At 53.8% G+C, this 11,934-nt stretch overlaps 4 protein-coding genes across 4 annotated transcripts; 1 reads left to right on the top strand and 3 right to left on the bottom strand.

Moving 5' to 3' along the window:
• Nucleotides 1-1,268: 1,268 nt before the first annotated feature.
• CONPUDRAFT_47564 (kinase-like protein) lies at nucleotides 1,269-1,837 on the bottom strand (the record flags this gene model as incomplete). The annotated part of the gene is made up of 2 exons (XM_007765830.1): nucleotides 1,269-1,604; nucleotides 1,667-1,837. Coding segments are annotated over 2 exons (507 nt in total), but the record flags the coding sequence as incomplete, so codon positions are not given.
• Nucleotides 1,838-4,169: 2,332 nt separating this feature from the next.
• CONPUDRAFT_79513 (uncharacterized protein) lies at nucleotides 4,170-5,214 on the bottom strand. The gene is made up of 3 exons (XM_007766043.1): nucleotides 5,071-5,214; nucleotides 4,341-5,015; nucleotides 4,170-4,279 (listed from the first exon to the last, which is right to left on the bottom strand). The coding sequence occupies exon 2, from the start codon at nucleotides 4,970-4,972 to the stop codon at nucleotides 4,649-4,651; it is 324 nt and encodes a 107-aa protein (XP_007764233.1). The 5' UTR covers nucleotides 4,973-5,015; nucleotides 5,071-5,214; the 3' UTR covers nucleotides 4,170-4,279; nucleotides 4,341-4,648.
• A 188-nt stretch (nucleotides 5,215-5,402) lies between these two features.
• Nucleotides 5,403-9,012, bottom strand: CONPUDRAFT_162038 (uncharacterized protein). The gene is made up of 3 exons (XM_007766207.1): nucleotides 8,919-9,012; nucleotides 8,051-8,850; nucleotides 5,403-7,964 (listed from the first exon to the last, which is right to left on the bottom strand). The coding sequence occupies exons 1-3, from the start codon at nucleotides 8,994-8,996 to the stop codon at nucleotides 5,657-5,659; spliced, it is 3,186 nt and encodes a 1,061-aa protein (XP_007764397.1). The 5' UTR covers nucleotides 8,997-9,012; the 3' UTR covers nucleotides 5,403-5,656.
• Nucleotides 9,013-9,696: 684 nt separating this feature from the next.
• Nucleotides 9,697-11,539, top strand: CONPUDRAFT_79511 (uncharacterized protein). The gene is made up of 10 exons (XM_007766042.1): nucleotides 9,697-9,816; nucleotides 9,887-9,976; nucleotides 10,051-10,180; nucleotides 10,249-10,309; nucleotides 10,368-10,515; nucleotides 10,593-10,646; nucleotides 10,698-10,758; nucleotides 10,820-10,859; nucleotides 10,929-11,275; nucleotides 11,327-11,539. The coding sequence occupies exons 3-10, from the start codon at nucleotides 10,064-10,066 to the stop codon at nucleotides 11,468-11,470; spliced, it is 972 nt and encodes a 323-aa protein (XP_007764232.1). The 5' UTR covers nucleotides 9,697-9,816; nucleotides 9,887-9,976; nucleotides 10,051-10,063; the 3' UTR covers nucleotides 11,471-11,539.
• The last annotated feature ends 395 nt before the right edge of the window (nucleotides 11,540-11,934 follow it).

Here is an 11,934-nt window from a genome sequence, read left to right as displayed (position 1 = left end):
GTTTGATCGCGTATTTTCTTATCGGTGGACTTATTACCGATCTAGAGCTACGCGAACGACGCGAAGCAATTGGTGAGCTTCACGCTCTTACATTGTTTTATTTCTCATACCCTCGTTAGGTGGCTTCTAAGACGTGGAAGACCGAGGCCGATGTCGCCCATGGCACCCGTTTCTAGGAGCACGACGCGCTCTCCCTGTGCTTTTCGGACTTGGCGAGATTTTGACGCTTTGTACTATTATTATCCTGCAGTGCCTGTACCATTTTAGTGTGCGATGCGAGAATAGAAGCGATTCTATTTTTATTCAGGGCGAACGAGCAAATATGAACTGAACGAAATGAGCAGAAAGCATCATAAAATCGCATAATGCGATTTAGTGAGTTTATGTCAGTTAATGCAGACTTCTGCACTAGGTGCACGCAAGCCAGCATATATTGACATAAAGATGCACGAGAATTCGCATAAGATTACATGAAATTCAACTCTGTTGCGCGAAGGCGTTATGCAAAAGCGGCCTCACGTAGTATTCTTCTGCTATTTTATGTCTATCCCAACTCTGCTTCGACGCCATCAATAACTACATAAAATGCCCGAAACCACCCTTAACGCGAACAGCGGGTTTTCACAGGGAACGTTGAATGCCGGAAGTTGGGCAAGGGCACAGAAGAGGTGGCAGCGATCGAGGACTCACCGTTTAGGAACTTCCTCATCATCCTGACATCATTGATACAGCCCTTAAGCTCGCCCTTGTGACCTGTGTAGTTGATCCCGACTAGCAGCGCCTTCTTTCGCCCTACACATGTAGAGTACTTATGAGGTGAATACGCCAAATTCTTCGAGATGGTTAGATATGTGGGATTGATTGACGACGATGACGGTGCCAACTCCTGTCTTCGAGGCGTAGCGCGAGCACGATGTGGACCAGAAGCAGAGAGAGCAACAGCAGGCTGAGACATGTTTTGATGATGCGAACGGCGTCCGTTCTCATCGGCCGGTTGAATCGACGTCGGCTCTGAAGCGTTAGCGTGGACGTCCGACGGCCGTGATGGATCCTGAACACGAGTCATCGAAGCCAGCAGCTTACTGGCATCTCGTACCGAGGGCCTTTCATCAGGATCCCTATCGACGCACTTCATACACAGCTCCCGAAGTTCTTCTTGAGTCTCGCAAAGCTCGTCATAAGAAGTCATTGGCTCTCCTCTGTGGATCGCAGTCAGAACTGCGACATCACGGTTAATCCAGTGGTATGGGATGGTACCGGTTACAACCTTAAAACCATTCATGATGAGAGGTGATCGTAAGGCAAGGTAACGGAATGACTCGACTGACCGTGTAAATTATGCAACCAAACCCGTACATATCGGTTGCTCTGCTAACTTGTGCATCGTCAAGCAACAACTCTGGCGCTTGGTAGCGCACAGTTCCAGCGTGGAGTCTCTGAGATCTACTCGTCCAATCTTGGCTGGCTCCGTTCACGCTGGCGAGGCCGTAATCGCCAATACACGCTTTACCGTCTACATCCATGAGTATATTCTCCGGTTTTATGTCACCGTGAATAATACTTTGCGCGTGGAGGTACTTCAGTCCCTTGGAAATGTCATATAGCTTGATCAACACGACAGATTGATTAAATGCCACACAATCAAATATGTGCATGAAGAACATACCAAAGGCCCGCGACTGACATCTCGAGAGTTCGCAAGATATTGAGCAAGACTTCCGTTGTCCATCAAGGGCGAGATCAGACACGCATTGACATCTATACCATTGAGAAGGTACACCCCGTAGAAGGGCAAAACGTTGGGGTGCTCCATATACGCCCATATAACGAGCTCACGGGCACATTTCTGGGCGCGAGACGGCGAGAAATCTCGGAACTAGATGGGAAGTTTGGGAATGAGCGAAACTGAGTCCAGCGAAAGAGATTCGTCCTATGTACTCACATGCTTGACCGCCACAGCTTTCCCTTGATATTTACCTTTAAAAACATCTCCGTATCCACCACCGCCAACGTAGTTACTCAGTGACACCTCAACGTCTTTGAGGATAAGGCTTTGAGGATAACATCCCGACTTCCGTGCTAACTTGAAGAGTGCATTCGTAAACAACTTCCTGTCGTCGGCAAAGCGGCCACCCGAGGAGGTTTCAGCGAGCTGAGTGTCGTGAGCCATATACAAATGACCGAGTGAATCACCTGGCTTACAGAGTGTAATAAGTCAACAACGCCTTGTGCCCCTTGTCCCGTTAGCGTAAATAGCCGCCTGTACGTCTTTCCCTCCCTGTCCCTCAGTATATTTGAGAGTGACTCAGCGATCGCGTCCAAATCCATCCTCTTGAGACGAAATTTCTCGTCCTCATCGATACATTCACATACACCAAGTGTACGCTGTCTGGAAATTGTCGTCATGCGAAAAAGCGGGGTCTTCTTGTGAGAGAACACAGATGTGAAACGTGCATAAACGAGCTCGTGGTTGGCGATCGCTTGCACGCAATCCCAAGTAGCCCATTCCCTGCTCCATTTTGCGAATTCCTCTCGGAGACTTATGCTCCCATGAGCGTAGAAAACATGATTGAAGAACAGACCACGTACCATGGGTCTTTACCTACGCATTGCTGAGCATGAAGCATCGCTGCGGATGTGAGATGCTGTGCACCGTGCCGGGCAGCCTGTTAACTAGTGGCTGACTGACGTGAAAGCGACGCAAACTCACCGTGTACAAGGGAATGCCACCAAAAGGCTTCTTGGCTGTGTCCATGTAGGTTCGCTGGATTGAACGGTAGGTTGTGAGGTAGAAGAGCAACGCAGGATTAGATGAAGAAAATCAAGAGACTAACGGCGTCGGATCGGCGCCAAACCGTGTACCACGAGGCTACCCAGAAATATCCCTTGCTCTAGAAATGAAACTCAGCAACTTGCCGTGGACGCTGTGTAGATCGGCGCTCACCCTGTCATGCATAAGATCTCCAAGACACTGCGGCCCTAGGGCAAAGCCTCTGGAGCACTGAGCATGTGCTAACTGTTGGGACGGTTAGTCCTGGAGAAGACGACAACGAGTGACCTTGTATAGCAGGGATGAGTGACTACTTAGTGACACACGCGAACACGCTATGTATGTACTGTACCTACACGCCCGTAGGTTCGTCACGCCTTGATCACGCTTGACCTGTAAAATGAATTTACTAGATCTGGTTCTTCACCCATCACGAAAGATAATATGAACCTCCCTGCGTGACGAAAAAAAATAACACTAAACCTCTTAACTTATATTCTGATGTAGCAGAGCCGTTTGCTGCGCACAGCGTGTTTTCTGCACTCATTTTATTATGATTTAAGATTTTTGAGGCCCTTTAAGCTGGCACGACCACAGCCACGGCCGAAGATAGGGTGTCGAGCTCCCCACTGGCAGGTTTCAATGAGTTGGTCATACCAGTCGCAAGGGCTTGAGACGCCTGCATATAGGGCCAACGGACAAGGAATACAGTCATTGTAAAATGTGTCTCCGCGTTGCCTGCTTCTCCTTCCAATGAAGCACTATCTTCACCTTCGTTATCCTCAGCAAATTACAGCAATGGTGCCTTGATGGTATCACCAGTGACCTAGCTCAAAATCACGCGTTCGCCGGACATTTGAACTTCAGCCTCGTCGGAACTTATCTTAATTCTAATGTCACACAAAAATCCCTTGAACCTACGAGGTACAGTACTAACCACGCTAGCCATGCCGGCCCTAAACTCCAACATGCGGTCCAACCGACCTCCCTAGTCCACTGTCTTATACCTTGTCATGCAAATTTCCGACCTCGAGATCCATCCTCTTTCTCGAGATATTTTTCCGCTCACAGGTGCTCAAGCTTGCATCGCAGACCCTTCGCATACGATGCTCGTCGCACCTTCGAAATCTAATTCGTTCAGGAACGAGGATAAAGCGCGAAGTGAGTCTGAAGCATTTAGATAAACAAAGAAAACAGTGGTTTTCTCGCATTCCGTCTGGAAGACGAGCTCCTCTTGTAAGGACCAGACAAGGGACTGCAGCGACCAATACCAAGGCGTTGCCAAAATGTTACAGAAATTTCTTCATGTACTGATGGCTGGATACCGTTTGGGGTCTGGTCGCCGGCAACCCATTCATAGTAGGATATTGATATATAGTCGAGAGTTTTGCAACCAGAGTATGTTTCAGGGTGGGCGGAGTGTTCCATTCGGTGATGTTGGATACAGTTGTACGTATAGGTACAATCGAGAAAGTGCACACAAATTGGGAAGTGGGTACAAAGAGGTGCCTAAATAGAGTATTAGTTCTTCAGAGCTCATTACAAGAAAGCGAACAGCACACTGACTCACCACCAACACCTTTCACCACTGGTCTCCCGCCGCGGTGGCCAGTGTTCCTTACTCATTTGACACCAAATAAGGCCCATCATCCTCCCCCGGCTTCGGCCAAACATGCACCTTCCCCCTCTCCATCGCCTTCTTCGCCGCCTCCCGCTCCCACCACGGATACCGCGCCATCCTATACTCCTCCACCTCATCCTCTCTCACATCGCCCCTCAACCACCTCTGCTGCTTCCACGGCGGCGCAAACGCGACCTCCGGATGCTCGCGGATGAAGTTCGCGCGGCGGCGGCACAGATGCGTGAGCGCGTTCTCGATCACGTAGAACCCCAGGTCGACGACCTCGGCGGGGAGGAGCAGGCGCGCGGCGACCCAGTGCACGAAGGAGCGGACGACGTCTGGGATGCGGACGTGCACGTGTCGGTTGAACCAGCCCGGCTTGGGCCGGCGGGGCCGGGGACGCTCGTCGCCTGACGAGGTGGTGGAGGCAGACGCGTCCGACGGTCGCCGAGGGCGTCGACGACGGCGTCGAGATGGTCTACGAGGGGGAAGAGGGTCGTCGTCTGAGCTGGGGTCGTCTGAGGGATCTGGGTCTGGCGGGGGTGGGTGGGCTTTTCCTGGCCAATAGGGAGGAGGGTCATCGTCTAGGTCATCCAGTTTGTCGAGGGCTGGAAGCAGCACTTTCTGGACTCGATCAGCATTCGCGTGGCCGCGGTTCGAGATATGGGACGAGCTCTACCTTGGTTTGTGGAGCACGCCAAACCATAGGAGCACCATTGTGACGACCATACACTCCTGGCGCAAGGAAACTCATGGCGACTCCTGGTATGAATGTTTTCCGTTATAACATAGAATGTAAGAGAGAATGAATGCGATAAACAGCTGTTGTGAGGCGAAACCAGCGCCAAATGAGCTGTGGTTCGGCAGCAATCAGTGTACCTGCCGACCGGATGACGCACCAATCGGAAAACGCCGACACCGGTTTGATCGGGTAGGCACACTCATTGAGCGCTTATTACGCTCTCGACATTAGTAATAAGCGCTCACAGCTTGACGAGGACAATATTCCCGACAAACAAATGCTTCGAGGTAACTGAAGGTATACAACCACTAAGTATTACTGTCCCGTATTCACAGACCAGGAGGCTAAACAAAACAAAAAGTATAAACATACGGTATGTCCAGAGTCCATGTGCATTAATATCCAGCCCTCCACTCCTTTCCGTCCTTTCGTCCTCGAGCGAACCTACAGGGTATGTCCAAATTCAACTTCTCACTTCTCTCATCCCATTATCTAACACCACTCGTGCCTCCCGCCCCTCTCCCTACTCAACATCACTCGTTTCTTCCACCCCACCACCCTTCCGCCCCACATTCGCAGACCGCACAGTCGGAAGCACACTCGCCGAGCTCACCCGCCTCGCCATCGTCCCACCACCCAGCGGCCCACCACCCACCGCCCGCTGCCCCAGCCCCGTACCAGCCCCAGGACTAGGCACGCTCTTCGGCGACCCCCGCGCAGGACTCGAACTGTGCCCAAGGACAAACGGCGAACTGCGCGCGCCAAGACCAAGCCCGTAGATCGTCGACGTCGTGCGCTGCCTTTGTCCAGGCGACCCCGCACCGAGATTCAGACCCAGTCCAAATCCACCCGGTCCGTGCATATGCGAGCTCGATGAAGATGGTGGCGCGGCCCTTACGGGCATAGGAATACGAAGCCCGAGCGCGGCAAACGGATCAGCGCTGGCGCCTCCAGGCGCCGGCGACGCGCCATGCGAAGCGGCCGACGAACTATGCAGCTGCCCAACGCTCGACACATGTCTCAGCCTCGGGCTCGTCATCACGCTCCCAAACGTCGGACTATGCGGCCTTGGCGGTGTCGCATGTGCCGCCGCACCCAGCAATCCCGCCGTCCACGTCGCCCACCCGCCTCCCTGCTTCTCCGCGGTAGAAGGCGAGGGCGGCGGCGGAAGCTCGTGCACCGCGCGCTTTAGACACGCGATGTCGTGTTGCAGATCCTCCAGCTTCCCAGCGAACTTCCTCATCGCCCCTCTCACGCTCTCGTCGCTCCCGTCCACGAACGCGTGCGCCTTCGTCTCGGTTTCTTCCCGCTCCTGGTGTGTTGGAAGAGCGCCGGGGACGGAGAGGAGAGTTTCGAGGCCCCGCGCGACGAGCAACTCGTCTGAGATGCGGATCTCGAGCTCGACGCGCGCGTCTTCGCTGAAGTCATCGAGGCGCTCGAGGGCTGTGGAGATAAATGAGGGCGGGGAGGATGAGGGCGAGTGAGAGGGAGAGAGGGATGGAGAAGAGTTAGAGGCGAGGGTGGCTTTAAGATCTTGTAATGCGAGGTGGCAGTCCCTGAAGGCGCGCTGGAGCGCGTCGTACCGCGTCTTGGTCTGCGCGAGGGATGCAAGGAGGGGGTTCGTTGTTTGTGTGGAGGGTTGTAAGGGCTCCGGCTCGGACTTGAGCTCGGCTAGGGATCCTAGCGGGCTGGTTTGGGACGTGCCCACTACTGGGGCGGGTGTCCCACTGGTAACAATGTTATCCGGTAGCGGCGAAGATGAAGGCGACGGTGGGCGGGAGGTGAGATCGATGACTTCTGGCTGGAGGGTCACATCTTCGGCTACGACTGAAATGAGGGTGTCGTCCTTGTATGGGAAATCATCTGCAGATAGCAACGTTGAAAGAGTGTTCTCGGACGCGTCACGCGAGAGAAGACCAGGCGTAGTAGGCCCGCTGGAGCCAACGAGTTCAGTGACTAGTGGTATCGTGTGTGGGTCTCCTGCAGATTGTTGATTGGGGATATCGGCGGAAACAGACGACAACGCATGGTCTTTGGCATCATCCGTAGGCATACTGGGTGCAGACTCCTTGGGTATGACAACAGGCTCTTCTCCACCGAGCGAAGGAGGGTTTGCCATTTTCGCAACACGAACCACAGAAACCACATTCGTCGACTTATCGACCATCCGCTTCGCAGCCTTCAAGTTGGGCACCCGATCCGGCAGGACAGTCAGCAGCTCCGCGACCTCCTGCGTGAGCTCAAGCCGCTTCTGCGTCTCCACATAGAGCTCCTCCGAGAGCTCCGCGACAGCGTCTTTAGCGGAAATCATGCGCGCCTGGACACCAATCGGCTGATCGTCTTCGTCCTCAGCTGTATCAGCAATGGAGCCGCCTTCCCTACCAAGATCGCCGTCCAGCCGGAAGACGAACTCCTCAGCCTCGAGAATAACGCCCATGAACGCGTCAAACACCCTACTCGCATCTTCATCGCCATCGTGTACCTTCTCCTCGTCGCCTTCGGCTCCATCACCCCCGCCCGGCCTAGCTCTCTCCAGCACCTCCCTCGCCCTCCGCACCCACCTCCTCGTCCCCTCCGCCAACCCCTCCTCCCTCGCGAGCAAAGCAAGGCGCAGCGCAACCTCGCGCCGCCGGCCGAACGTCTCGCGCGCGACGTCGTAGCACAGCTCGTCCATCACGTCGCGCAGGCGCGATGCCTGCCTGCGCTCGTGCTCGAGTGTCTGCTCCGTCTCGGATAGCTTGAGCGTGAGCGTATCGGCCGTCGCGGTGTACCGTGTGCGTTGCGTGGCCATGGCGGTTTGCAGCGAGTTCGTGGTAGACTGTGAGAACTTCCTGTGTAAGGTGGTGAGAGCAGGGCAAGGTCAGAGCGCGAATAGGAGAACGAGAGGCAGATATGGAAGGAGAGAAACCGGACGGACATGTAGCGCGAGACCATCTTTGCAGCGGTATTGTCGTCTGCTCGTAGTTTATCGAGTTCGACTCTGGCTTCAGAGAGCTGCGATTGGGTATATGCGCCCGCCTTGCGTTCCGCCTGAAGCTCAACCTGGAGATTCGCGATGTCTCGCGACAAACCGGCAATAACGCCCTCCAGCCTCTCCGTTTCGCCGCCAAACTCGCCAAGGAGCTTATGCAGTCCATGCTTGCCCTCCTGCAGTCCATCGACAAGCGTGACCGTAGACGTCGACCCGCTCGCAGACTCGGTGCCCGAGCCCGCCGACGGCACCTTCGCGTGTCCGTTCCCATGCACGTGCGCGTGAGGCCTGCCTTCGAGGGAACGCACCAGATCCGCGTACTCCTGCACAACGAGATCCGACATGTCGCGCTCCTTCTGCGCCGCGCGTATGCGGCCCTCCATAGCGCGTTCGCGCGCCCTGCTCTCCTCCTCCCTTGCCTGCGCCTGCGCGGCCAGCTCATGTGCGCCCTCCGTCTCGTGCTTCGCTTTGGCCAGATCATTCCGCGCGGCTGTGAACTGCGCAGTGCGCTCTGATAGAGTATGTTCTATTGCATCGAGTTTCTCCGATGCGCGTCGGAGCGCGAGCGTGAGCTCCTGTACCTGGATCGTGGCCGGGTGCGGTGTTGTGTCTGGGTGAGCGCGCATAAGCGCGAGCTCCTCGGTGAGGCGGGCATTCTCGCGCTCGAGAATGTGTACGCGGTCTGTAGAGTACGACGTTTCGAGGGAGTGTCGCTGGAGACGCACGGCGGCGGTGTGCGCTTCATGCTATAGGAGAGTTACACGGTCCGCGGGGTGAGCATATAGTTAGAAGCGCCAGAGTAATAAGAGAGTACCTCGAAGCGCGCCGCCGTTTGACGAAGGCTTGTGAGCTCTAGCGCGAGCGGGTGGTCGTCCGCAAGCTGGACGGACATTGTGTCCAGCAGCGAGGAGAGAGTGGTCGTGTGTGTTCTGGTGTCCGCAGCGGACGAGAGGTTATCCGGCAAGATTTCTCACAGCCACAATCATCCCCACGTGCCACTCCTCGCTTTCCCAACATCTTTACGTTCCCTCTTCGCTTCAACGCTCACCATAGTGCGTCACAACGCCTTTGCTACTACCTCAGCAGGCCATCGATGTGATGATTCAAGCAGGTATATCTATCTTGGCCCACCACTCTCTTGTGAACCATGCGTTGACCTGTCGAGCGACTTGGAGTTATCGTGCGCATCCAACGCAGAAAGAAAGAAAGAACCGGGACGCGCTGGCCCCTACCTTAGTTTCACCTCGGAAGCTCCAGGCAATCCCCACGAGGGTCTCTAAGGCGAGCGCTCCGCCGATCACTATCACGGGGACGGATGTGCCCGGCCTATGGATCGTACACTGCTCAGGCGGTGATGACCAGAACGTTTCGGCGTCTATGTGGCGACGGGTCTATGTGATGCACCGCGTTATGTTCGTCCTCAAAGCCATCAACAGCCGCTCTCAGCTTGTCCCCAATCTTCGTGTTGGTCCTGGTGGATATAACCCGTGGCCCACATCCCATGTAGCTGTGAATTCGCTTATCTTGCATATATGCCAGGCAAGTGTTCATTTCGTTTGAAGCATCCTCCCAGGAACTGCGACTTTATATTTAGCTGATTGATATTTGCCAAGACCACACTTGGCTTCAACATATTCGCATCTTTTCCCTTTCATGTTCATCGCCATGGGGTGTGGTTTTACGATGATCAGTTTCGGTTATTAATAGTCGGAGTAAGTGTGCTTTTTCTTGGTCTCGATAAGCACAAACATCCTGTCTAACAGCTCTCATCATTGCTTACAGTAGCTCCGCATCGTCCAAAGTTCATCACACCCCGTTCAGTAAACCATGTGTTACAGCTAGTTCGAGCGAGTACAAAAGATGGTCTTCAGGGTGAGGAGAATCTTGAGATAGCACCCCACCTCGTATACCAGTCATCGTTGCAGCTCACTCCTCCATATCACCAGAACCTTGCCCCTCATGAGAGTTCGGCTGTTACCCTCCCGGCATGTCGGAGGGACTTGGATTTTCGCCTGCCTATTTCCTCTGGCATGTGGTCAAAGCTCCAACGTAACATGTGGATCCTCGATGGATTGGGTATGCCCTATATCCTGGTTCCCAACATTGTAGTACTACGTCAGGGCTGACTCGCCGCCCGCTTACAGGCAAAGAACGCGATGGGGCAGGACCCCTGTACTGTTGGCGCTTTTGCCTTTGATTGCGGCAGTGAGCATACTCGCCTTTTTTTGTGTTGCATAACAATCAGTTGACTCGAAAAGCGCAGACAGCCTCGTAATCACCCCTTTGGGACCCGGGACCGTATACGCAGGACCGGGGCCGACCACGGAGACTGCGTCTCCGTGCGTCTGCAACTCCGTCACATACTCGTTGATGGCTGCATGTGGCATGTGTCAGACCCACAATGCGCAGAGGTGAGTGCACTGTCCTTCAGCCTCACATATAATCCCTCGAATGTGGATACGCATTGACGCTACCGTACCAATTGAAGCTATAACGACTGGATGCAATGGTGCAACGGGACTAATGGGCCCTACTATGAGTCGTATGTCCTCAGAAACTCCCCTTTTATACATGCCTTCTATCTTTTTCCTAGGTACCCAGAACTTACTCCCGAGGGAACGACGTTTCCTCCGTGGTCCTATCTTCCAGTTCCAGTACGTGGAGATACGCTCGCTCCCGTAATTGTGACATTAACCGAGAACCTACTTCAAAAAGAACAACATGTGGAACAGCGAAAACGCGATACAAAACGCGAGTGAGTTACCTTCTGCCAGTATCAGCGGTCGACAAACACCTGGCTCACCATACGTCTGTTTGGGAACAGGCTACGTCGCCAGTAAAGCGTCGGCGTCGACGGCGTCCGTGATGACTTTGTCATCATTAATAGCGGCGTCTACCTCGTATGCTGCCCGATTGTCGTCGCTCGACGCGCTCCAGGCTAGCTCTACGTCAACATCCTCATCTACATCATCGTCTTCCTTGAAATCAAACACTGGCGCAATTGCAGGCGGTGTCGTGGGTGGAATCGCTGCTGTTGCTCTATTGTTGGGCTTCGGTGCTTTGTTACTCCGACGCAAGAAGATGGCTCTCAAAAACAAGAATGCCAGTCACTCCGCTGCGGTTGAGCATGCTGCTCCGCAGCCTCCCAGTATTACCTCGAACGTTCGCTATGTGCGTGCTATTTATTTATCTCCCTTAATTCTATAACATAAACCCACACAGGACCCTAACGACCCTCGTACTTATCCGGATGGCTCTGCATCAGACGGGCATGTTGATAGCCAGGGCATTTTATCCCATAAAATGTCTCAGCGCGGACCTGGACCTGTGGGGGCTGGTGGATACACCGGGGCTCCGGAGCTGTAGCTGGTCTTTTGCCGAGTTCTTCTCTTGGTGGGAAAAGTATTACTATTTATTGTAACATTGAGAGATCAGTGAACAAAACAAAACTGTCGCAAATGGCAACAGATGTCGATGAGGCCGAATGTGCAAAGGCATATATATCCAGCAGCTGCAGCAATGTTCAACATTCATTGATGACCAGCATCGAAAGGCCGTCGGATACGCTGTGTCAACAAGATGAATTCACAGGTTTCGGATAATGTTCTGTACCCCATCTTGGTCGCTCATCATGGTCGTTGTAGCTCCATTAACCCAGCCATGAGCGCCCATCATGCATCATATGTGCATAAACCACCTCATTGGACTGTTTGAGCAGCAACCAGAGTTCTGTAACTGCTGGAGGGCTCCATAGCGAATCTACCAATAGAACTTCTAGAACAAATCCCCAAGTCTGTAAAGATCAAATGGTCTATTTATGATAGTTTCTG

This window comes from Coniophora puteana, assembly GCF_000271625.1.
Source record: "Coniophora puteana RWD-64-598 SS2 unplaced genomic scaffold CONPUscaffold_2, whole genome shotgun sequence".
Classification (NCBI taxonomy): domain Eukaryota; kingdom Fungi; phylum Basidiomycota; class Agaricomycetes; order Boletales; family Coniophoraceae; genus Coniophora; species Coniophora puteana.
This window is presented reverse-complemented; position numbering and strand designations above follow the sequence as displayed.